Genomic DNA, 27,672 nt, shown 5'->3' on the forward strand with positions numbered 1-27,672 from the left:
TCCACTGAGGATGCACCAGCATCTACAAGCCACTGCTACTCAATGCTTTCCTCATGTGAAACTCTATTTCTGATGAAAAAGTCCTGAATCCATAGTTAGTGATGGGGCCGTTCAGTCCCCACCAAAGCGTGGAGAGGCTGCAGTGTGGGTTCTCGTGGAAATCCTGCATTGGAGGAAGTTTACAATCTTTCCCTGATGCCGCTGCCTACATGAACCTAATTTTCTAGATACTTCTGCACACTTTGATACTTCCCTATAGCAGCATAAAATTTTGATGCCAGCCTGAGGCTCAGCCTTGGCCATGCATGTCTCCCCACTGAAAGGATTCGACCCACTTGGGTCCTAGAACTCACTCACCCTAGAGGCTCGGGTGGGAATGAGTGATCCAGCCAGTCTGCACCTTATCATAGCTCCGTGATGCTTTGTCCCAGGTACACAGTGGGCACTCAGTAAATGCAGAGTTAAAGGACAGAGTTCATGCTCTTCCATATGACATCAAGGCCCTTCACAATCTGCCAGCCTACGCTCATCTCACCCATCTATATATGTCTTGCCAATCACTCCAAACATCTCCTGTTGGCACCTCACCTAGCACCTTTGCCCAGGCCCTTGTCTCTGTTTGGGATCCTCTTTCCCATTTCCCTTTGTCAAGCTCCTACTCAAGGTATCACTTTCAGTGAGCCATCTCCACCACATCCACCACATCACAGGCCTCCTTTGCAGCCACAGCCCCTGTGCTGAAAGCATCTCTTTCCTCTTTGTCTTTCCCCTGGACTAGGAGCTCCTTGAGAGGCATGGACAGGTCTTATCTGTCTCTGTGTAATCATCTGTCACCTATGCTGACTGACAGGCAGGTCTCTATGTGGAACCCAACGGCTGATGCCTTAAGACTGATTCCCGCGCTGTCTGTAGAGAGCACTCTGCTGCCTTGCAGTGGCTCACCTACTGTAGACGTGGCTGCTGGAGCTGCTCCCCAGGCTGACGGTGCCATCCCCAAAGTCCCACAGGTAGGCAACATCGGTGCCGAAGTTGATCCGGCACTCAAAGGCCACACTGGCATTTACCAGAGCTGAGGAGGGGGACATGAGCCGATTGGCCACAATTTTCTTCTGCACCCTGATGACGTGGGGCTCAGAGACCACACTGCTGATCCTGTTGGAAGCCTTAACCATCACACGATACCTGCAGGATGGGGAAAGGAGGGCAGGGAAGGCAGATGGCAAGACAAGAACAGGGTCAGATCTAGAGGAACCGTCTGCCATACTTCAAGAGGAAGGCGGGGGAGGGGGAAGCAGCATTTAATTTGTAAGAACTACCAAAGTATCCAGTGATTTTCATCTTATTGAGGAGAAGGGGGTTGATATTTTTGACTACCCCCTCTTCATTATTTAATTCATTTCTCAAAGCAGTAGGGGTAAGCATCATTGCCCTTTCTTAGATGAAGAATTTCTTAGGTCATATGGGTGGCTGAGATAGAATTTGAACCTAGGACTGTCTGCTTCAAAGCCCTACACCGTTTCCCTTAGTTCAAGCTGAAGAGAAATGAACTAAATCTTCCCCTAAATCTTACGTTGAGTTTGCTTCACAGAAGGACCTAGTCACCCATTGTAATACAAATGTAACAGCCATAAGATGCCTTCAGTAGTGGCATGGTGATCTTCAGACTGAGTATAGGCTGCAGTACAAACAGCTACTCAGCAGGACTGCTACTTTTACTGACCATTGGGGGATGCTGAGTCTTTGTTTAATGCTTCTTGAAGTTGTCCTCACTGGTGGATCCTCTCCAAAATACCACTCAAATTCCAGGGGTATTGTTTCCTTGGTAACAGCTGTAAATGTAATGTCTGTGTCTGTGGCAAACACAGTTCCATTTGTGTAGACAGAGATGGCTGTGGCAAAAGAAAGGAAGGCGTAGCTATGTCAACATAAGAGGGCTGGAATCTCCAGAGAAACTAGTACCTCTGCTTTCCCACTTGGTCATGGGCTTGAGTGATGGTGAGGAATCTCTGATATGCATGCAGGTTGGAGGCAAGGATGCAGCTATGGGCACACAGTAGGCAGTGCTGGCCCTGGTTCAAAGGCCCCAAAGTGCTTGCACAGGAGGAGCTCCTAAGGCCAGAGGGCCAAGTCCTTTTGGGAGTCTGCTAGAAAGGGTGTGGCACATGGAGCTGGCAGATAACAGTCCTGATAACCCACCTTCCCATTCATTCAGATGGGAGCCTTAATGCCTGTGGTTTCAGAAAAGTCCCAGAACAAACAGCAGGTGAACAAAGAACCTGTCCAAGGACAAATGGGCCTCTCGGGCAGAGCTGATAACAAAACCTGGTGCTGCCTATGGTTTTCCTAATCCCAGTTGACCGCGCGAGGGAGGTTTTTGTTAAGCGAGGGAGGTTTTTGTTAAATCTGGAATTAAAACAAAGACATACACTGCATCCTATACCAGACAGTCACGCTGTGCCAAGCCTGGCTGTCACTCACTTGAGTCTGAGAAATAAAGGACACGTTATATGAAGGAATAGATGGAAAATGATGTATAACAACAGTGCCTAAAATGAGAAAAAAAAAAAGGAGATAAGAGAAAAAGTCTTAAAATTAATTCACTTTTATCATGCAACACACAGTCAGTATTTTTCATTTTTAACTTTCCCTCTTTGAATCTCAATAAATTTCAAAATTCTAAGCGTGTGCTCTGAAATCAGACATACCTGGGAAACATAAACTTAATCACAGAATTTCTGTCATTAAAATTTTCTTTGTATCTTTTCTCTATTTGAGAGCTCCCTACATGGTATTAAATATGTTAATTCCTTTGAAATATGTCAATTACTTTGATCGATGGCCTTGTTTTTAAAGTATTTCTCAATGTGTACACTAAGTAGTCTTCACTTCACAGGAGTTCTTAAATAGAGGTCTAAAGATCAGCCTCATGCATTTAAGTCCTATAAGATGTAAGATTGTGCATATATGTATATATACATGTACACACACCATACACATATCACACAAATAGCATATACACACATACATACCATATACACACCATACACAGCATATGCACCATACACATACACACCACATGTACACACATACCACACATACCCCCTACATACATACCACACATGCATGTACATATGTATGTGCATACATATGGAGGTGGATACCAAACACTGAATCAGATTCTGAAAGAGTACTGTGATGTCTAGGAAGATTTAGAGCAACTCATTTATCATAAAAGGATATTAAGAAAGGAGGGTTATTTGGCCGGGCATGGTGGCTCACGCCTGTAATCCCAGCACTTTGGGAGGCCAAGGCGGTCAGATCAGGAGGTCAGGAGGTCGAAACCATCCTGGCTAACATGGTGAAACCCCGTCTCCACTAAAAATACAAAAAATTAGCCAGGCGTGGTGGCGGGCACCTGTAGTCCCAGCTACTTGGGAGGCTGAGGGAGGAGAATGGTGTGAACCTGGGAGGTGGAACTTGCAGTGAGCCGAGATCACGCCACTGCACTCCAGCCTGGGTGACAGAGCAAGACTCTGTCTCAAAAAAAAAAAAAAAAAAAAGGAGAAAGGAGGGTTATTTATTATTACTACTGTTCTTCTCTTTATAAAGAGAAAATACTTGTTTATAACAGAGATAAAGTGGAATGAATATTCTGTCCATCAATGCATCAGAGTTTTTGAAAAATAAGTATCATATGACTAAAAATAGATATCATGTGATAAATAAATATCACATGGTCTCAATAACTATGTCTGAAAATTAATTCTGAGTTGATAATCAAAAGTGCTAAAGAAAAAGATACAGTTTACAGATTTGCCCAAGAACACCCTATTATGAATCTGTAGGGTTGGATGCAAACTTGGACCTTCCTATTCTAAATCCTGGTAGGGAACCACTGGAGAAACAAGAATTGTGCTCTTGCACTGGCTAGACGTGCTGCTTATTTATTCAGGGTTAGATAAGACAAGTCAATATGAATGACCGGCTGGCTAGTTAGGGTATGCAAACAGGTTAAAAAAGTCCTTCCATATGCATGTCATAACTTCTTGGATGGAGAGTTTCTCACTAGTCTGATTGTAAACAGGTACAGCCACTGTGTGGAACAGCTGGAGAGAATTCTTACATGGATGAGTTCACTGGGACTCATCCCTCCATTGGACCTCCCTTTCTCCTGTTTCTGGGAAATGTGACCCCATCATCCCATCCACGTAGGCTGCACTTCGGGAGTGCCACTAGCTGGCTCCCCATTTGCTCTGTTGTAAAGTGTAGGGACTCTTCTCTACAGTAATTGGCTGGAGTTCCCCATTTCCACCCCCACTGGTCTCTGAGCTTCTGGTCCCTCCCTCTACAAAACTGACATGAAGGGAATACCTTCCTTACAGGTAGCTGTGCGGATAAAGTGGCGTGACACGCGTGAGGTATTAGCAGTGGATAAGGTGGAATGGATATTTTGTCTTTCATCAATGCATCAGTGTGCACCTGGCACACTCAGCGAGCACTGGATTCTTTCTCAGTTCTGTGTTTAGCTCAAGGCCATGCTGTCTGACCAAAATGTCCCTCCAGCCCGTGCTGCAAGGCTCATCGTGCCTGCCAGCTCCCACTTCAGATATGCCCTGTCCCCACAGTTAGATAAAGTTCCTGTCTCCTAAAATCTCCCAGCCCCTTAGCCATGTTCCTTCCTAAGCATTTTTAATATCCTGTCTCATCCTGCTCCTATGCATATCTTAATGTTTTCACTAAGGTAATAGATCCCTTAAGATGAAGACTTTGTATGACTTTATCTTCGTGTTCCCCTAGAACACAGTATTCTGCAAGACATATTTTCTGAATTAGGGAAGAATGAATGAAGGATGTTGTATCGAATTTAGAACTGCTATAACTTGAACAATGTAAGTAAAGCAGAGACGCCCTGCTTCATTTATAACTGAGGGGTGCTTGCTCAGACTCCAAATATAGGTCTTACTTTTCTGATTCACTTGGGAGTCAGTAAAGACAAGCACTTCATCCTCATGGACACTGCTGGAGTTCATGAACACAGACACGGCCTCACGGCCAATCTCCACATAATAAGGCCCAAGCTCCACTTTGGTTCCATGAAACTCATTATAAATAACAGTCTTGAGCATATAGACCCCTTCTGGAAAAATAAGAAAGAATAGACATTTGATGAATTTTTAATAACAGGCATAACAGTTAACATGTGTAGAATGGTCATAATGGGGTGACTAATAGGGGAACTGAAACAGGAAAGGTGATCTTTCTTATCTCTTGTAGCAGCAGGATCATTTCACGGGCATGTGACCCATACAGTTGCACAGAGCCCCACAAGCAATGGAGCTATGTGAGTGATTTAATGCTCTTCTATCTTGAAATTCTTCATAATTATTTTCAGCAAGGGGTCCTGCATTTTCATTTTCCCCTGGGCCTTGAGAATTATGTTTCCAATCCTGTGCAGTAGGAAATATTCATAAGGATGAAAATAGATATTGGTTATCCCACAGCTAGACAAATAATACTTAAACAGCCAAATGGGAATATATCAAATAACTATGATGGTGGATGACAAAAATGGCCCCAAACCCTTACCCGTTTTCACACACTTACAATATAACTGTAATAAGACTCTGTGGTTCCTCTCATTAAGTGGTGAAGCCTATAGCTTCACCCCTCAAATCAGTGCTAATCATGTGGCCAATGGATTTTCAAAGTGCTTGCACATTGGGGCTTGCCCTCTCTTTCTTGTCTTGGGACCTCTCATTGTCACTGGGACCATGTCATTGCCATGTGAATAGCCTGGCCTAGTCTGCTGAAGGATGAGAGACACATGACTGAGTCCCCCCATGGCCCCAGCCGAGGGTCAGTCACCTCCAGGAGAAGAGCCACCTGGCTGATAGGTAGCTGGCTGCATATCTGTGAGTGAACCCCTGTAAGACCAGCTCAGACCTGAAGAACTCCCAGCAGAACTGGGAGCCGAATACAGGATTGTGTTTTAAGGCACTAAGTTTAGGGTGGCTTGTTAACATAGCAATAGACTACTGATACAATTCCACTGAACTGGAAAGACATTAGTAATTCTCTAACCTCAACTCCCTATACAATATTCTTAAACTGTACATTTGATCATGTCATTCCCCAGCTTGCAAAATGTTAAGTGATTCCTAAGGTGTCACAGGAGCAAATTTGTAGCTGAGCCTTTCCCCTTCAGCTGAGCTGGTCCCAATCACTCATCCTTGACTCCACCAGGCCCACACCTGACTCATCAGCCACACAGAACCAGCCTCCACTGCTCATATGGCCAGTCTCCATCACAAATATGGCCCTATGCACAGTCTTCTCTCAGTTTACAACGTCCTTCTTTGTGCCTCCATCTGGCCAACTTGCACCTACCATGAGCCTCTTTGAATGACCCAGGCAGAATCACTGGCTTCACCTGGCATCTGACCACGGAACGTGGGCCGGGCTTCCCTCTCAGACTCACTACATTCTCTGTCTTTCTTGTCCCCAAACCTCATCACAGAACACTTAGGACATACACAATATATGTTTACCAAAGGGCCAGTCAAGTTTACAGAATGGAATGCTGAAGCTTGAAAGGTTAAACAATGTGCTCTAGGCCTAGAATATCTAATGCTTTCTTAGGAATTAAGATAGTCATTTCTCTCTTCACTTGCTGCATCCAAATTATATGGAATAATATGTGGATCTACTAGCAGCATAATAAGAAGAAAAAAGGGAATGATTTTAAAGAGTAAAAGTCTATCTCCAGGGAAGAATAGTGAACATGGTAGCATGCAGGAGGATTTGGGAATATACTATGATAAGCAGAGGCCAGAGAAGGGTATCCTACTTTAAGCACAACTCAGATTAACATGTAGAAGAAACAGGTACACTTTCCCAAATTGTATTTTCATCTTGGAAGCTATATCTCAAATGTTGAGACACCATTCATAATTTTATTCCAATTTTCTTACAATACTGCTTCTCATAACTGTGTCCAAAATAACTTTGCACATGAATTTTATGACAAGTAGAAAGTGAAATAGACATCCATGCAGGTCATCCCATTCACAGGAACCAGAACTTAACTAAGAGTGTGCTATGTGTTGTTTCATGTCAAAAGGCAGATTTCACGACCACAAGTTAGAAAAGGCAGTTTATGTAATAGTTAAGAATGCACTCCATGGACTCAGAGGAATTTGGCATTGGAAATCTTTGTGACCAAATCTTAGGCATACATCTTTCTTTTTTTTTTTTTTTTTTTTGAGACGGAGTCTCGCTCTGTCACCCAGGCTAAAGTGCAGTGGCGTGATCTCAGCTCACTGCAAGCTCCGCCTCCTGGGTTCATGCCATTCTCCTGCCTCAGCCTCCCGAGTAGCTAGGACTACAGGTGCCTTCCACCATGCCTGGCTAATTTTGTTTTTGTATTTTTAGTAGAGACGGGGTTTCACTGTGTTAGCCAGGATGGTCTTGATCTCCTGACTTCGTGATCCACCCACCTTGGCCTCCCAAAGCGCTGGGATTACAGGCATGAGCCACCACGCCTGGCCAGGCATATCTTACTTTCAAGTTGACTTTTTTTGAGATGGAGTTTCACTCTGTCGCCCAGGCTGGAGTGCAGTGGCATGATCTCAGCTCATTGCGACCTCTGCCTCCCAGGTTCAAGCAATTCTCCTGCCTCACCTTCCCAAGTAGCTCAGATTACAGGTGTCCACCACCATGCCTAGTTGATTATTATTATTATTATTTTGTATTTTTAGTAGAGACAGGATTTCACCATGTTGGCCAAGCTGGTCTCGAACTCCTGACCTTAGGTGATCCACCTCAGCCTCCCAAAGTGCTGGGATTACAGGCATGAACCACCATGCCTAGCCTCAAGTTGACTTTAGACTTAACCCCTGATAGAAGATGTAACACCGATATAGGTTGGGTGTACACCTCTCCCTAATCTCATGTGTCGAATTGTAATACCCCAAGTTGGAGGTAGTGCTTGGTGGGAGGTGACTGGATGACGGGAGTGGATTTCTTATGAATGGTTTAGAACCATCCTTTGGTACTGTCCTTGCGACAGTGAGTGACTTCTCTAGAGATCTGGCTGTTTAAAAGTGTGTGGCGTCTCATGCTCTCTCTCTCATTCCTGCTTTCACTGTGTGATGTGCCTGATACCCTGTAGCCTTCTACTGATTGTAAACTTCCTGAAGCCTCCCCAGAAGCTGAGCAAACGTCGGCACCATGCTTCCTGTAAAGCCTGCAGAACCATGAGCCAATTAAGCTTCTTTTCTTTACAAATTACCTAGTTCGAAGTATTTCTTTATAGCAATTGGAGAATGGCCTAATACAAATACCAACTCCTTACTTCATTCATAAAGCAACAAAAGAAACCAATGAATATGTATCAAAGTTGCAGATGCTTAAAATTATTATAATAGAGCAAGTCCTGATGTGAAATAGAGATATAGTTAGCCTTCTACTTAACCTTCTAGGAGTTAATCCAAAAATAAAAAAGAAAACAGTGAATAAAAATAAAAACCCTTTCTCTTTTTGTTTAGTGAAACTAAGAGGTAGCTAGCATGTTCAGAATACAAAATGGATGCAAAAACTGCTAAAAGTGGCAAATATCAAGCATGCATGAGCAGGAACCATACTGAAGGAAGAAAATAGAAAACGTCCTAAAGTGAGAACTCAGTTGCCAAAGGGCTCAGTGGCTGTGAATATCAACACACATACATGTGTGTACGCAACACACACACAGACACACACACTCCACCTGCAGTTAGTTCAGAAAAAATGCAACTCTTTAAATTATGAGTAATGCTGGAAGAAAAAAAAAAAAGGAAGAAAGGAAGGAAGGCAGGAAAGAAGAAGGGAGGGAAGGATAAAGGGAGAAAATACCATTCGGGGCCGGGCGCGGTGGCTCAAGCCTGTAATCCCAGCACTTGGGGAGGCCGAGACGGGCGGATCACGAGGTCAGGAGATCGAGACCATCCTGGCTAACCCGGTGAAACCCCGTCTCTAGTAAAAAATACAAAAAAATAGCCGGGCGAGGTGGCGGGTGCCTGTAGTCCCAGCTACTCGGGAGGCTGAGGCAGGAGAATGGCGTAAACCCGGGAGGCGGAGCTTGCAGTGAGCCGAGATCCGGCCACTGCACTCCAGTCTCGGCGACAGAGCAAGACTCCGTCTCAAAAAAAAAAAAAAAAAAAAAAAAAATACCATTCGGCACATACAAGATACTACAAGAGTCAAGAGGGGAAATTCCAAATACTCATAGTAGATTAAGATGATTTATCAGAAAAACACTGTACACAAGAACAGGATTGAACAACTTGAGGAAGCATTATCTTCTGAGATGCAAGACCAGAGAGCAGAAATGAAGGAAACAAAGTCAACATTTCAGAGTATAATGGAGAATGGAAAGTGTGGAACACAAAAGAAGGCATGCGGAGGAAAATATAAGGAGAGCGGGCTAGATGAAAAAGGAAAAACAAAAAAGATTTGAAAAGACAAAAGAGAACTAATAGATGTATGCCAGTCTCCCAAAAAGAAAGCTGACATATTGGAATAGAAACAATGTAAAGATCTAATTCAAGAAATCTTTCCTGAAACAAAGGACACATTAAAAGGTACACCATGTGCTGAAGAAAGGTGACCCAGAGTGGCCAGCACTTAGACACGTCCTGGCAAAGCTCCTGGAGTTACAAATAAAGAAATAATTACCGGCTGGGCGCGGTGGCTCACAACTGTGATCCTAGCACTTTGGGAGGCCGAGGTGTGTGGATCACTTGAGGTCAGGAGTTCTAGCCCAGCCTGGCCAACATAGTGAATTGCCATCTCTTCTAAAAATACAAAAATCAGTCAGGAGTGGTGGTGTATGCCTGTAATCCTAGCTACTTGGGAGGCTGAGGCATGAGAATCGCTTGGACCCAGGAGGTTGCAGTGAGCCAAGATCGTACCACTGTACTCCAGCCTGGGCAACAGAGTGAGACAGTGTCTCAAAAAGAAAAGAAAAGAAAAGAAAAGAATTCTCTTGACAATCACAGAAAAATATTAATCGTTGAGGGGGGAAAAGAAGGCTGACCTTGGAATAACCACAAATAAGAAAGACAGAATGGAGAATTTCAGGGAGGCTTCTTCAGACACAGAGTGTTGGGGCCACCAGCTGAATTTCTGATTCAGCAGGTCTGCAGTGGGCCTGAGAGTCTGTATTCTAAGCCAGTCTCAGGTGGTCATGATGCTGCTGGGCCACAGTTGGAGAACCACGGTTACAGGAGAGAACAGAATGGAAAGATAACCAGATTCCCCAGGAAAAGAACATGTGTCCAAGGAGTCCAGAGTCAGCACACTGTCATTCCAATATAATGGCCGCAACAGTTTTGAATATGTGGGAACTTAGAGGAAGCTTATTCCATGAATCTTCCTACAAAATCTACTAGAGTGCAAACTTCAGACAACCAAAGAGGAACACTATGCCAAATAAAAGCCAAGCAAGAACTGAACCAGAAGTAAGACTACTGTGGGGAAGCAGGTTGATATGGTTTGGATCTGTGCCCACACCAAATCTCATGGCAAATTGCATTCCCCAGTATTGAAAGTTGGGCCTTCAGCATTGGCAGTGAGGAGGTGGGAGGTGATTGGATGATGGTGGCAGATTTCTCATAAATGGTTTAGTGTCACCCCCAATCCCTGCCACTTGGTACTGTCCTCATGATAGTGATTGAGTTCTCATGAGATCTGGTCTTTTAAAAGTATGTGGCACCTCCCCCCTCTCTTGCTCTTACTCCGGCTATGTAATGTGTGTGTTCCCCGTTAGCTTTCTGCTATGATTGTAAGTTTCCTGAGGCTTCCCCAGAAGCTGAGCAGATGCCCACATCAATGCTTCCTATACAGTCTGCAGAACTGTGAGCCAATTAAATCTCTTTTCTTTATAAATTATCCGGTGTCAGGTATTTCTTTATAGCAATGCAAGAACAAACTAATACATAGGTGGTAGGAAAAAAGGGTAAATATTTCATGTTCTGACAATGTAGAAATCATACAATAAACCAAATTTGGGGAGGGAAGAGAAGAAGAGGTGGGAGCTGTGGAATAATACAGATTCTCTCATAAGTAATTGCTGGAAATCAAAAGACATGAAGATTTAACAGAGCAACTAAGAAAGGTAAAAGCATATATAAGAGAAAAAAATGACTAAAACTGGTGATAAAGAAGAGAGGGGAAGAGGAAGATGAGGAATATGCTAATTTCATAATTGCTAATGGTAGCTAATGAACGAATATTCTAAAGAAACAGAGGGATAAGGACATTTTATAAATAAAAGGGGCCAACTAAAACAAGGCACATACCTTTCAAGTATCAGAAGGCTAACTCAGATGAACATACAAAAGAAAGAAAAGACTATTTAATGAAACGTATTTTAAAATGTACACAGGGCCCATACTGTAAAATATGACAAACATCTGTCATTTCAATAAAGACAAAATCACTAAACTCACGTATCTCAAATAAGAATGATCAGAATGATTCACACAGCAAAGCCAAGTCCATTGTAGAGAAACATCTAGGACAGTGATTCCAAAAGGTGGCAAATGAAAGAGTCTCCCAAATTGTGAGAGGCTGTGTGATGAGGTGGGAGTGATGCGCATGCTGCAGGGGCCTCCATAGGCAAGGCAGGGCAGAAGACACAAAGGAAGAGGCTTGGGCCACTTGGGTTGTTTAAGGAATTGGGATTTCCAGTGAAAAGGGTAAAACGGGGGTTATGTTTTCCTACTGAGGACAGAGGGCCAACCATGTGGGAGGATCACCCAGAACCCTGATTCTCAACCTCATCTTACCCAATCTTTGCCTCTCTCTTTCCCTCCCTCTCCATCTGTTTTCCTTTCTCTCCCCTTCGTCCCTCTTTCTCTCTCTGTTTTCTCCCCGCCAACATCTCCTCTCCCTCATCAGCCTTTCCCACTGGATGGTGGGGTGTGGTTATGAGGACCACAGAAGAGGGTGAGCAGAGGGGCTCAGCAGATAGCTGGAGCCAGCTCACGCTCACTGTATAGGAGAGACACGGGGCTGCAACTCCCTGTAACCTCCTGAGCAGCCATGGATTTTTATTCCTAACACTGACCACATTTTAAGCCATAAAGACAACATCAGGACTTAAAAAAAAGTTAAAATAGCAGAGAAAAGATTTGCTTATCATGCTACATTAAAACTAGAAATTAATAATGAAAGCAGTGCACAAAGAGGCCACATGGCATGTGAAAAATTTAAATGTAAATAATAACTAATTTAGCATCTGAGAAAGAAAAGAAGCTTTTATCTGAGGAATGCAGACCTCCTCTAAATGGTCAGTCCCCAGAGGCGCGTGGGAATGAGACAGCAATCACATACCACTTCCCTCCTTGGGCTAAGGAATCCTGTCTTGAAACTGCTAGCTAGCCCATGAGTGGCTATAAATTAGCCTAACAATGCCACACACAGGACACCATAGCCCATACAGTGTATAGCCAATCACTAATCAATGTCATCTCTGTAAACCAACGAAAATTCCTGACAAACAACTTTATATCAGCCCACTCCTTGTGGTGTCTTTTTGCTTTTAAAAACATACTTGTGACAAAGGCAGAAATAAGCTCATATCCAAGGTTACTGGGGTCTGAGTCTTCCTGGCAGCTGTTTTCACTTTGGCACAAGTAAACTTTTAAAGTCATGTTTTTTGTCTCTGCTTCTTTGTAGGTGGAAATGTCCAACTGAAAATGTAAAAGAAGAAAAAAAATACTATAAAAACAAAAAGAGGAAAATAAAGATAAAAGTGGAAATTAATAAACTAGGGGAAAATGTGGAATAAACAAAATCTACTTAAGAAACTAAGAGAGCTAGTTCTTTAAATAAACTAATGAAAATTTACCCAACCAATTAAGGAAAGAAAAAGAAATGAAACAAAATAAAATAAAAACGATAGAAGAAAATACAGATACCAATTAAAATAAAAGAATTATAAGAGCCTATTTTGCTCACCTCTATGCAAATAAATGTTAAAACCTGGATTAAATAGATAATTATACAAGAAAAAATAACTTGAAAGAAATAACTAGTGGAGAAACGGAAATTCTTAACAGATGAATTTCCATAGAAGAAATAGAGGAAGGTGTCAATGAGCTACTCCAACAGCAGTAAGAAGGAAGTACTAGTCCCAGAGGGTTAAAAAGGAAATTCTCCGAAATAGAATATATATTTCCGATGCTATTCAAACTGTTTCAGGACAAATAAAAGACAAAGAACACTTTCACACAGCACTGATATCAAAGACCAAAACTATTGCACAAAAATCAATGGCTAGAAATTGTTCTGCACCAGTCATTTGAAGGTGATCCAGTACCTATCTACCTACCTGTCATTGAGGAGAAAAGCCATAATGAGGCAACAGGAAAACTGGACTATTTTTCAAATGCATTTGCAAATGCCTTTAAGGATTTTGGCATTTAGAATCATAGGTCTTGCTGTTACCTTCTGAGTTCTTTCTAGGGTTGACCTATTCATTAATTGGAATTTGGGTTCTAAGATTTAGATGTCTTAGTCCACTTTTTATAAATAAATAAATAAATGAAGGGGGGATCACAGTGGACGGGAGGAAGGACTAGATTGCAGCTCCAACTTGGATGGACAGAGCAGTGTGTGGAGGCTCGCGTAGTGATTTTTGCTCCAGAATGACTGCAGGAATAAATCAGGAAAGCTGAGAGGACCCACAGACTCCCTGAAGTAAGTGGATTGCTCCTGCAGGACCCAGGAGACACCCCAAATACTGTGCTGGTATACATGACTGAGAAGCTCACAAATGGTTCATATCACAGTACTCTGTGCAGACAACCCCCAGTACCAGCCTGGAACCTGGTAGACTGGCTGGGTGGCTAGAACCAGAAGAGCGATAATTACTACAGCTCAGTTCTCAGGAAGCCACATCCATAGGAAAAGGGGGAGAGTACTACATCAAGGGAACAACCCACAGGACAAAAGAATCTGAACAACAGCCTTCAGCCCTAGACCTTCCCTCTGACAGAGCCTACCCAAATAAGAAGGAACTAGAAAACCAACTCTGGTAATAGGACAAAACAAGGTTCTTAAACACCTCCAAAAAATCACACTAGCTCACCAGCAAGGAACTCAAATCAAGAAGAAACCCCCAATTTACCTTAAAAAGAATACAGGAGGTTAGTTATTATCAGGGAGGCACCAGAAAAAGGCAAAGCCCAGTGTAAGGAAATCCAAAAAATGATACAAGAAGTGAAGGGAGAAATACTCCAGGAAATAGATAGCATAAATAAAAAAAATCAGAACTTCAGGAAACAATGGACACACTTATAGAAATGCAAAATGCTCTGAAAAGTCTCAGCAATAGAATTGAACAAGTAAAAGAAAGAAATTCAGAGCTCAAAGACAAGGTCTTTGAATTAACCCAATCCAACAAAGACAAAGAAAAAAGAGTGAGAAAATAAGAACTAAGCCTCCAAGAAGTCTGGGATTATGTTAAATGACCAAACCTAAGAATAATTGGTGTTCCTGAGGAAGAAGAGAAATCTAAGTTTGGAAAACATATTTGGGGCAATAAATGAGGGGAATAAACTTCCCCAGCTTTGTGAGACCCAGACATCCAAATACAAGAAGCACAAAGAATACCTGGGAAATTCATCACAAAAAGATCATTGCCTAGGCACATTGTCATCGAGTTATCTAAAGTTAAGATGAAGGAAAGAATCTTAAGAGCTGTGAGACAAAAGCACCAGGTAACCTATAAAGGAAAACCTATCAGATTAGCAGATTTCTCAGCAGAAACCCTATAAGCTGGAAAAGTTTAGTCAGTCTCTTCAAACGAAACAATTATCAGACAAGAATTTTGTATCTAGCAAAACTAAGCTTCATACATGAAGGAAAGATACAGTCTTTTTCAGACAAACAAATGCTGACAGAATTTGCTACTACCAAGCTACCACTACAAGAACTGCTAAAAGGAGCTCCAAATCTTGAAACAAGTCCTGGAAACACATCAAAACAGAACCTCTTTAAAGCATAAATCTCACAGGACCTATAAAACAAAACTACAATTTAAAAAACAAAAAACCAGTAACGAAGGTATACAGGCAACAAATAGCATAATGAATGGAATGGTACCTCACATCTGAATACTAACATTGAATGTAAATGACCTAAATGCTCCACTTAAAGGATACAGAATAGCAGAATGGATACTAGAACTTAAGGTATAATAATAATAAATAAATTAATTAATTAAAAAAAGATTAAATTAAATTTAAAAAAAAAAAGAAAAAAAAAAAAAAAAAGAATTCACCAATCAACTATCCGCTGCCTTCAAGAGACTCGCTTAACACATAAGGACTCGCACAAACTTAAGGCAAAGTGGTAGAAAAAGACATTTCATGTGAGCAAACACCAAAAGCGAGCAGGAGTAGCTATTCTCATACCAAACAAAACAAACTTTCAAGCAACAGCAGTTAAAAGAGACAAAGAAGGACATTATATAATGATAAAATGCCTTGTCCAACAGGAAAATATCACAATCCTAAACATATATGCTCCTAACACTGGAGATCCCAAATTGATAAAATAATTACTAATAGACCTAAGAAATGAGACAGACAGCAACACAATAATAGTGGGGGACTTCAATACTCCACTGACAGAACTAGACAGGTCATCAAGACAAAGTCGATAAAAAAAAAAAAAATGGATTTAAACTATACCCTGGAACAAATGGACTTAACAGATATGTACAGAACATTCCATCCAACATACACAGAATATACATTCTATTCAATAGTGCATGGAACTTTCTCCAAGATAGACCATATGATAGGCCACAAAACAAGCCTCAACAAATTTAAGAAAATTGAAGTTGTATCAAGCACTCTCTCAACCACAGTGGAAAAAAACTGGAAATCAACTCCAAAAGGAACCTTCAAAATCATGCAAATGCATAGAAGTTGAATAACCTGCTCCTGAGTGGTCACTGGGTCAAAAAAGAAATAAAGATGGAAATTTAAAAATTCTTCAAACTGAACCACAATAGTGACACAACATATCAAAACCTCTGGGACACAGCAAAGGTGGTGCTAAGAGGAAATTTCATAGCCCTAAATGCCTACATCAAAAAGTCTGAAAGAGCACAAACAGATAATCTAAGGTCATACCTCAAGGAACTGGAGAAACAAGAACAAACCAAAGACAAACCCAGAAGAAGAAAGGAAATAACCAAGACAAGAGCAGAACTAAATGAAATTGAAACAAACAAACAAAAAATACAAAATATAAATAAAATAAAAAGCTGGTTCTTTGAAAAAATAAATAAAATTGATAGACCACTAGCAAGATTAACCAAAAAAAGAAGAGAGAAAATCCAAATAAGCTCAATAAGAAACAAAACAGGAGATACTACAATTGACACCACAGAAATACAAAAGATCATTCAAGGCTACTTAATGAACACCTTTACACACATAAACTAGAAAACCTAGAAGAGATGGATAAATTCCTGGAAAGATATAACCCTCCTAGCTTAAGTCAGGAAATAATTAGATACCATGAACAGACCAATAATAAGCAGTGAGATTGAAATGGTAATTTAAAAATTACCAACAAAAAAACTCCAGGTCCAGACGAATTCACAGAAGAATTCTACCAGACATTTAAAAAATTGGTACCAATCCTATTAACACCATTCCACAAGACAGAGAAAGAGGAAACCCTCCCTAGATCATTTTATGAAGCCAGTATCACCCTAATACCAAAACCAGGAAATGACATAACCAAAACAGAAAACTACAGACCTATATCCCTGATGAACATAGATGCTGAAATCCTTAAAATACTAGCTAATCAAATCCAACATATCAAAAAGATAATGCACCATAATCAAGTGGGTTTCATATGAGGGATGCAGGTATGGTTTAACATACTCAAGTCAATAAATGTGATACACCACATAAACAGAATTAAAAACAAAAATCACGTGGTCATCTCAATAGATGCAGAAAAAGCATTCAACAAAATCCAGCATCCCTTTATGATTAAAACTCTGAGCAAAATTGGCATACAAGGGACATACCTCAATATAATAAAAGCCGGCTATAACAAACCCACAGCCAACATAATAGCGAATGGGAAAAAGTTGAAAGCATTCCCCCTGAGAACTGGAACAAAACTAGGATGCCTGCTCTCACCACTCCTCTTCAACATAGTACTGGAAGTCCTAGCCAGAGCAATCAAGAGAAAGGAATAAAGGGCATCCAAATCAGTAAAGAGGAATTCAAACTGTCACTGTTTTCTGATGATATGATTATATATCTAGAAAATCCTAAAGAATCATCCAAAAAGCACCTAGAACTGATAAAAGAATTCAGTTAAGTTTCTGGATACATAACTAATGTACACAAATCAGTAGGTCTTCTATACATCAACAGAGATCAAGCTGAGAATCAAATCAAGAATTCAACCCCTTTTAAAATAGCTGCAAAAAAACCACAAAACAAAAAACAAAAATCAAAAAACAAAAACAAAAACCACGTAGGAATATACCTAACCAAGGAGGTGAAAGACATTTACAAGGAAAACTACAAAACAATGCTGAAAAAAATCATGGATGACACAAACAAATGGAAACACATCCCATGCTCATGGATGGGTAGAATCAATATTGTGAAAATGACTATACTGCCAAAAGCAATCTACAAATTCAATGGAATCCTCATCAAAATACCACCACCATCTTCACAGAATTAGAAAAAACAATTCTAAAATTCATATGGAACCAAAAAAGAGCCTGCACAGCCAAAGCAAGACTAACAGCAAAAAGAACAAATCTGGAGGCATCATATTACCTGACTTCAAATTACATTATGAAGCCATAGTCACCAAAACAGCATGGTACTGGTATAAAAATAAGCACATAGACCAATGGAACAGAATAGTGATCCCAGAAATAAACCCAAGCACTTACAGCCAACTGATCTGCAACAAAGCAAACAAAAACATAGTGGGGAAAGGACACTCTTTTCAACAAATGGTGCTGGGATAATTGGCTAACCACATGTAGGAGAATGAAACTGGATCCTCATCTCTCACCTTATACAAAAATCAACTCAAGATAGATTAAGGACTTGAATCTAAGACCTGAAACTATAAAAATTCTAGAAGATAACATTGGAGAAATCCTTCTAGACATTGGCTTAGGTAAGGATTTCACGACCAAGAACCCAAAAGCAAATGCAATAACAACAAAGGTAAATCACTGGGAGTTAATTAAACTAAAGAGATTTTGCATGGCAAAAGAAACATTGAGCAGAGTAAACAGACAACCCACAGAATGGGAAAAAATCTTCACAATCTATACATCTGACAAAGGACTAATATCCAGTATCTACAATGAATTCAAACAATTCAACAATCCCATCAAAAAGTGGGCTAAGGACATGAATAGACAATTCTCAAAAAAAAAAAAAAAAAAAAAAGATATACAAATGGTCAGCAAACATATGAAAATGCTCAACATCACTAATGATCAGGGAAATGCAAATCAAAACCGCAATGCGATACCACTTTACTCGTGCAACAATGGCTATAATCAAAAAATCAAAAAATAGTAGATGTTGGTGTGGATGCAGTGAACAGGGAACACTTCTATACTGCTGGTAGGAATGTAAACCAGTATGGAAAACAGTGTGGAGATTCCTTAAAGAACTAAAAGTAGAACTACCATTTGATCCAGCAATCCCATTACTGGGTATCGACCCATTGGAAAAGAAGTCATTATATGAAAAAGATACTTGCACATGCATGTTTATAGCAGCACAATTTGCAATTGTAAAAACATGGAACCAACCCAAATACCTATCAATCAATGAGTAGATAAAGAAACTGTGATATACATATATATATGTAAAATGAAATACTACTAAGCCATAAGAGGAATGAAGTAATGGCATTCACAGCGACCTGGATGAGATTGGAGATTATTATTCTAAGTGAAGTTACTTAGGAATGGAAAACCAAACATTATATGTTCTCACTCATACGTGGGAGCTAAGCTATGAGGATGCTAAGGAATAAGAATGACACATGGACTTTGGGGACTCAGGGGGAAAGGGTGGGAAGTGGGTGAGAGATAAAAAGACTACTAATAGGGTGCAGTGTATACGGCTCAGGTGATGGTTGCACCAAAATCTCAGAGATCACCACTGAAGAGCTTACTCATGTAACCAAACACCACCCGTTCCCCAATAACCTACGGAAATAAATTAAAAAAAAAAAAAAACAATGCTAATTGAGGGGGCTCTTGAGCAGCCACTTGCTCAAGCCTGCTCCCACTCTATGAATTGTCTTCAATAAATCTGTGCCTACTCTGGCAAAAGAAAAAAAGGAATAAAAATAAATAAATAAAATCAATGACTAGATGCCAACACCATTTATGAGGAAGAACTATGAACAATATGTTAGAAAACTGAATGCAATAGCATAATAAAAAAAGTAATTCATCAAAATCAAGTGTTTTCCACCCCTAGGAATTCAAGAATGAGTCAGTAAGATATTGGCTAATATAACACATGAGATTTGGAATTCTAAAGAAGCAAAGAAAAATGTTATAAAATCAGCTTCACAGATGCTGGAGAGAATTTAACAAAATCAACAACTCTTATTTTCTTTAAGTCTTCATTAAGAGAGGAAAAGATGAAAACTTCCTTTACATGATGAATTATATCTGTCAAAAATCTAGTATCTAGTTTAATGGAAAAACATCACAGCCTGATGGGTTCTTCTTTCCCGCTGCCCTGAAAAAAGACTAATGAGACCAGCAGGTGTTGCAGCAAAGAATGTACTAATCACAGGCCTGCCGAGCAAGGAGAACAGGGAGAAAGTTCTCAAACCTGTCTCCCCCAGAATATGGAGGCTGGGGTTTTGTAAAAGTACTTTTTAAAAAGTACTTTCCCAGCAGGGTTCTGGGAAACTGGAACAAATGATTGGCTGAACAATTGGGAAGAAATCACAGGAGCGTCTCAAACTGTCTTTGTGCAGCTGAGTTCGTTCCTTGGCAGGGATGTGAGGGGTAGTCTTAGAACTAGATAGTGTGTCTTGATCTACTTAAATGTTAAATCTAAAAAATATCTCAAAGACCATATCTTTAGGTTTCACAATAGTGATGTTATCTATAGGAGTAGTTGGGAAAGTTACACATTTTGCAACCCTCAGTTACATGACTCTGGGGCAATAGACAACCTATAGAAACACAGATTAAGCAATGGCAGGTTATGGTTTAATGCCTACTCATTAGCAAAGTCCAAACCCCTATCATAATTTTAACCCTGCCTTATGAATATGGCTTTAATCTTCAGACAAGGAGGGTGCCAGTTTCCTTTGCCTCCAAGTTTAATGATAAACCAAATCCTTCTCATAGTTATATTGGCCTCTGCATTACAATAAGCAAGAAAAATATTTAGTCTGTGAATTTAGAAGCAAGATGGAATCAGTCATGCTAGATATCTCTCATTACTTATAATTCTGCAAAGGCATTTCAAAAACACTGGAAGGATCTTGAGACTGACATACCCATCATCATCTATCTCATTTAACACTGTTCTGGCAGTATCAGCCATTGTAATTAAACAAGAGAAAGAAACCGGAGGGGTCAATCTGGAAATGAGAGGTTGATCATCACCATTCATAATTAATATGTTTACATAGCTGAAAAACACTAAAGAATACACTTCAAGATAACTATAAACAACACGAGAATTAAGTGAAAGAGAAGAGGACTTAAAATCAACAGCAAAGAGCAGCAGCTTTTCTATATATGAATGACAACCAGTTTGGGGACAAAATGGGAAAAAAATGGAAAAAATATCCGTTTTACAATACAATAGTACAAAAAATAAAATATCATACAAGAAACATGTAAATTCTATATGAAGAAATGCTCAGGCTGGGCGCAGTGGTTCATGCCTGTAATCCCAACACTTTGGGAGGCTGAGGCTGTAGGGTCACTTGAGGCCAGGAGTTCAAGACCAGCCTGGTCAATACAGTAAGACTCCTGTCTCTATTAAAACAGAAAAGAAAAGAAAAAACAGAAATGTTTAAAATACTTTTAAAGAAAGATGCACGGAAAAATGGACAGGAACAGGGCAGTTCATGCAGGGGGAGACCCTTAAATATAAAGGCTCTACATAAATTAATTTATATGTTAAACATTTGTAAACGAAAAATAAAATTTTAAGCCCTCCAGCCTACTGAATGGACCCCTCCTTCTGGCCAAGGGCATTCCCAAGTTAACCTGAAAAATGAGTTCAGGCCATAAAGGGAAGGGAGGGTCAGACATTCAGACATGCCCCACAATACCCTCCCTCCCTTTGGAATTCAGGCACAACTGACCAGCATTAACATTTAAACAGAGGCCTTAAGAATGACAAAACAGACTTTCTGTAGCAATAAGATACCAACATGACAGATAGCAGACCATGAAAGAAATCAAAGTATTATTATTATTATTATTATTATTTTGAGACAGAGTCTTGCTCTATTGCCCAGGCTGGAGTGCAGTGGCATGATCTGGGGTCACTGCAAGCTCCACTCCTGGGTTCACACCATTCTCCTGCCTCAGCCTCCCGAGTAGCTGGGACTACAGGCGCCCACCACCACGCTCAGCTAATTTTTTTGTCTTTTTTAGTAGAGTTTCACTGTGTTAGCCAGGATGGTCTCGATCTCCTGACCTCGTGATCCGCCTACCTCGGCCTCCCAAAGTGCTGGGATTACAGGCGTGAGCCAACGTGCCTGGCCGAAATCAAATTATTTTAACCCAAAATATATTTGACACTTTGAAATCATCCTATGAAGAGAGGAGGACCCCAAATCAACAGCAAAGAGCAGCAGCTTTTCTATATACCAGTGACAACCAGTTTGGGGACAAAATGGGAAAAAATATTCCTTTTATAATACAATAGTGCAAAAAATAAAATATCATACAAGAAACATGTAAATTCCATATAAAGAAATGTTTAGGCCCGGCACAGTGGTTAATGCCTATAATCCCAACACTTTGGGAAGCTGAGGCTGTAGGATCACTTGAGGCCAGGAGTTCAGGGAAAATCTATGTTCTGCAGAGAATTCCCTTACCTTTCCAGATCTTTTCCTGATCCAGGACAGAATTAACTCAATCTGGCACCCTGTAAAGGCTGATAAGAAACATTTACAATCTATTCTTACTGAAGGCTGCTACCTGGAGGCTTTGTCTGCATGATAAAAACTTTGGTCTTCACCACCCCTTATCTTCACCCAGACACTCCTTTCTATTGATTCCAGGTCTTTAGATAATAACTTAACTCTTTCAACCAATTGCCAATCAGAAAATCTTTGTATCCACCTATGACCTGGAAGCCTCCTCCCACCCCCATCTTTGAGCCGTCCCACCTTTCCGGACAGAACCAATGTATATCTTAAATGTATTGATTGATGTCTTACATCTCCCTAAAATGTATAAAACTAAGCTGTAGCATGACCACCTTGGGCACAAGTTCTTAGGACCTCTTGAGACTGTGCCTCAGGCCATGGTCACTCATATTTGGCTCAGAACAAATCTATTCAAAAATTTTACTTAGTTTCATTCTTTATCAACACGTGATTTAAATAAAAATACCAATAAGATATTTTTATACTAGTCAGTATGAGTCTAAAGTTCATGTGGAAAAATAAACAAGCAAAAATGGCAAGAATAATGCTAGAGAAGATGAGTGACAAGGGAAGCCACCAGCAAATTGCCTGAGGGCAGAGATGAACCCAGCATTGGTACAGGCAGCACACCCCATCAGTGTGGCAACTGAATTCCAGCAAATGACGCTGAGCCGAATGGGTGGCCGTGCTAGAGAAGATGAGTGACAAGGGATGCCAGCAAACCACCTGAGGGCAGAGAGGAAGCCAGCGTAGGTAGAGGGAGCACGCCCCATCAGTGTGGCAACCGAATCTTCCAGCAAATGATGCTGAGTCAAATGGGTGGCCATTCAGGAAACAGTCAAATGGAATCTACAATGCAGGCTTTATGCCAGGATATGTATTCAAATGCATTCAGTATTTAAATGAGAAGACAGAATAATAAAAACTCTAGGAGAAACCATGAGAGAATTGTTCCATAAACTTAGAGTAAGGAAAGAATTTCTAACTACGACATAAAACTCAGAAACCATAAAATAAAGGGTTGATAAAGTATACTTAATAAAAGTTAAAAATTCCTACATGAAAAGAAAAAAAAACTATAAGTAAAACCAAAACACAAATGACAAATTGAAAAATAAAAATTTGCAATGTATACTAAACAGACAAATTTTCTTAATAACTAAAAGAGCTCATGGAAACCCCATATTAGATGGAACTGTGAAAGTGCTCTATTTGGTTGCATATGGTCATATACTGGCAGCTGACAAGGATGAACCTAATAAAATGCAAATTTTAATACTTCAGAAAGATACTGTTTTTACCTATTATATTGATATCTACATTGTTCACAGGAATGTAAACCGGACAAGAGTCCTAATCAAAAGCAATTTAGCAATAACTATCAATTACAGATGCACATAGCATTTGAAGCAATAATCTTGCCTTTCCATTAAATGACATACACATGTAATTATTCACTGCAATGTTGTTTGCAATATTGAAAGATCAGAAACAATTTCAATGTCCACCCGTAAAAGAAATAGCTGAGTAGATTTGGTCCATTAAATTAATGGACTACTCAGCAACTACACCAAAAACCAGGGAAGCCCTTTCTGTGTAGACAGGGGAGCCTGTCTAGATACGGATATGCATTTAAGTGAGCAAGCAGTGGGACATGTGCATGGTATACTTCCATTTGTGGAAAGGAGGGGAAACAACATTTATACTTGCTTATACACATAAAAGAAATAAGAAGTAGAAGGCAGTAGTTGACTGTGGGTCAATAGAAAAGGACTTTTTATTATATATCTTTCTAGAATGTGGGAGTTTACACCATGAGAACGTACATGTTCAAAAAGTAACTTTTAAAAAAAAGGGGGGCGTGAAGGTGCAGTAGCTCACACCAGCACTTTGGGAGGCCTACGCAGGCAGATCTCTTGAGGTCAGGAGTTTGAGAACAGCTAGGCCAACAGAGTGAAACCCCATCTCTACTAAAAATACAAAAAATTAGCTGGGCGTGGTGGTTCACACCCGTAATCCCAGCTACTTGGGAGGCTGAGGTGGGAGGATCCCTTGAACCCAGGAGGTGGAGATTGCAGTGAGCTGAGATTGGGCCACTGCACTCCAGCCTGGGCAACAGAACAAGACTTTGTCTCAGAAAAAAAAAAAAAAAGGAAGAAATAATGAAAGAAAAAAAAAAGAAAAAATTAAATCCGATCCGTAAGTGGTAAAATATCAGAACTCTCCACTCACCCTCTACCCCCAATCATCATCTCTAGGGGTTTAGTAGTTGTCTGAGTAGAATGGGTCCAACACTGGAATGTAAAGAATTTTTTTCTTACTTTGGTTGAGACTACAAAATGTTGGAAATTTTAGTGCAAAAGAATTCATATACAACACTGTGTGTGTGTATATGTGTGTTCATGTACTTGAAGGACAATTTGAGTAATTTTTCAATAGTTATTATTTTTAGAATTCTGCTTCTGTGTAGGATGAAGCGCCAGTACATTAGCTTTGGGACCTCAGGACAAATCCCTCAGCCTCACCACCCCTACCTCACAAGGCAGGTGGAAAGATTAAATGCGATGAAGTATGTAGAGTTGGTCACAGTGCAAAACACATTGCACAAACCCACCTACATCCGCAGTGCACCATTGAACTACTATTCTTAGAGCCAGGAAGCTTGGCTGAGTCCAGAGAAATGGAATGTGGTTTCTTTCTATTCCCAACACTGCCTCTTGGGTCTCCTAGCTCAGGATCTCCTTCCCAGGCTCCTGAAAAGGACACTGTGCACCTTACCTTTTGAGTACTGGTGGTAGGCAGTCACTGCCATTGCCTCAGACATGTTGTGTAGCCTCATTTCAACCCCAGAGCTGTCCCCAAAATCCATCATCAGACAGACAGCCTCTCCAGAAGCCATATGAACACGGAATCCCAGATTTGGAGGTGCCCGAGCTTCCATTTCCAGGGAGCAATCGAGAACAGAGTTCATGCAGTTATCAGAATTTTGAGCTAGGATGGCCACAGGAGGATGCTGAGTAGGGGGACAGAGGATCTCAGAACCAGACTGCAATGCCATGAAGCTGGGGGTGCGAGGAGTGCCGGGTGGAAGGCTGTGGGAGCTGTGGGAGAGAGGGAGAGGCTTCAAATTTCATGACAGTGGACCACACCGCCAGGTGGGTTGGGAAGGCAGAAGCCAAGCAGCCTGGGCTGGGTCCAACTAGCTAGAAGCCAAGTCTGAGAAACCTGATGAAAGGCTTCACTTCCACTGGTTCTCAGAACAGGGTCCCAGGGCCAGCAGCATCAGCATCACCTGAGCACTTGTGAGACATGAGAATTCTTCACCCACCCCAGACCCACTGGGTCAGAAACTGGGGTGGGGCCAGCAAGCCCCCAGTTGAATCTGAGGTCAGCAAAAATTTTGGAGTCACTGCTCTAGCTACATTACTAATAGTTAAAGGTAGAGTTTCTCTCATCACTGATTTAATGGACATGAAAGATGGTATCTCCCACAAGTCACTACTTCCTGTGTTTTTGCGAAAAGCTCCCCGTGAGGGTGGGTGCCATTCTTTCTACATTTCTCCCTAGCTCCTTGTGCTGCAAATCAGTTGGGGAGTTGGGAATAGTCTAGGATACTCGTCTCAGCTTCCAATCACACAGGACTTTCGTGATCATCATATATGTGTTAAAAGCTGGTCTTGAGTAAAGCATACGGTATTGGTACCATTACGTGGCATAAACGCAAGATTAAAGAAAGCAGGAAAAGGAAGATCATGGAGGTAGAAATGGCTTAAGTATCTTAATGGCCAATTCTCATGCTCCCATGTTTTTTTTTTTTTTCCTCTCCCAGTGTGCTGTGCATGTCCTGTTAAAAATACACACAGGCGGGTGGATCACGGGGTCAGGAGATTGAGACCATCCTGGCTAACACGGTGAAACCCCATCTCTACTAAAAATCCAAAAAATTAGCCGGGCGTGGTGGCGGGCACCTGTAGTCCCAGCTACTTGGGAGGTTGACGCAAGAGAATGGCATAAACCGGGAAGGCAGAGCTTGCAGTGAGCTGAGATCGTACCACTGCACTCCAGCCTGGGTGACAGAGCAAGACTCTGTCTCAAAAAAAAAAAAAAAAAAAAAAAATACACACAGCCAGCCAGGCACAGTGGCTCATGCCTGTAATCTCAGCACTTTGGGAAGCCGAGGTGGGTGGATCACGAGGTCAAGAGATCAAGACCAGTCTGGCCAACATGGTGAAACCCCATCTCTACTAAAAATACAAAAAGTAGCCAGGTGTGATGGCATGCGCCTATAGTCCCAGCTACTCAGGAGGCTGAGGCAGGAGAATTACTTGAACCCGGGAGGCGGAGGTTGCAGTGAGCTGAGATTGTGCCACTTCACTCCAGCTTGGGTGACAGAGCGAGACTCTGTCAAAAACAAACAACAACAACAAAAAATATACACAGTCAGACAAAGCCTCAGTCTCAGTATGTGATTGATAGGAAACATAAAGGCAACCAAGTGACATGGGTCCCTGATGGCAAACAGTGGCCAATTACGTTTACACCATCGTAACTTGAAAGTCACTGGACTTAACTGCAATGATAATTAAAGCAAACAACGAAGATACTAAAATCACCAACGATTAGGCATGGATGGCTCCAGACTGGGGATGGAGAAGTGATGCTGGCCTCCACACCTCCTTCACCTTACCTTCTGGGAGAAGTGGGAAAATGGGAAATCGACCACAGGGTTACTCACTGGGAGCTGGTCGTAGTGGGTCTGGCCACCTTGGTGGGGGTCTCCATCGTGACAGTCCCAGGAAGCAGCCCCATGGCTGTGTCCTCCGCACAGCACAGCAGTCTCAGGACACAGCAGGAAGCCTCCATCTTCAGGCTGCAGGGAGCTGCTGCAGAAGAGGTGCCCTGGACCTTAAAAGTTTAAGAACAGCTCAGGATTTATTGAATGGCCTCGTCCGGCATCAGTAGTTGATGTCCTCCACGCTCAAAAAGCCAATTTAATAAAGAGCCCCACTGCTGCTGAGGTCTCTGCTATTTGGGTGGGTGACCACACGTTGGCCCCATGCATTGGCGCTATGTCATGAGTGGTAGGATTCACACTTTCCAGCATACTAGCCAAGAAAGTGCCCAGCTGGCACCAGCTAGAACTATGAGACATGTTTGATCAGGAATTTCAGGGTTGCTTAGTATTGAAAGTTTGTGTTATCCCCTCAGCTAAGCCAATAGAAAATTAGTAACTTCATAAGGTCATCTATAACTCTATAAGGTTGTCAGCTGAGAGATGGCGCTCTTACAGACAGCAAAAATGTAAAGTCTATTTTCCCTTACTGTGGTGACAAATTTTAGTGATGCCTTCAAACTGCCTGAGCAGTGTCCAAATGACCTAGAAAGGCAAAATACGCTTCACTGACAAACTCTGAGGCCGCCTCCGTACGGATGAGTCTCCCAGATGCTCACCAGCGGCTTTCTGAT

The 27,672-nt window shown here is 41.3% G+C and overlaps 1 protein-coding gene across 1 annotated transcript in view; it reads right to left on the reverse strand.

Moving 5' to 3' along the window:
- Nucleotides 1–27,672, reverse strand: part of PKD1L1 (polycystin 1 like 1, transient receptor potential channel interacting) — a 188,869-nt gene that overhangs the window by 141,331 nt on the left and 19,866 nt on the right. The window contains exons 8-14 of the mRNA XM_050784834.1: nt 26,942–27,111; nt 24,978–25,307; nt 12,593–12,759; nt 4,964–5,137; nt 2,427–2,546; nt 1,721–1,889; nt 943–1,182 (exon numbers count right to left, since the gene is read on the reverse strand). Of these exons, the coding sequence (XP_050640791.1) occupies nt 943–1,182; nt 1,721–1,889; nt 2,427–2,546; nt 4,964–5,137; nt 12,593–12,759; nt 24,978–25,307; nt 26,942–27,111 (1,370 nt within the window). The remainder of the gene's footprint in view (nt 1–942; nt 1,183–1,720; nt 1,890–2,426; nt 2,547–4,963; nt 5,138–12,592; nt 12,760–24,977; nt 25,308–26,941; nt 27,112–27,672) is intronic.

The sequence above is a fragment of the Macaca thibetana genome, chromosome 3 (genome assembly GCF_024542745.1).
Source record: "Macaca thibetana thibetana isolate TM-01 chromosome 3, ASM2454274v1, whole genome shotgun sequence".
Lineage (NCBI taxonomy): Eukaryota > Metazoa > Chordata > Mammalia > Primates > Cercopithecidae > Macaca > Macaca thibetana.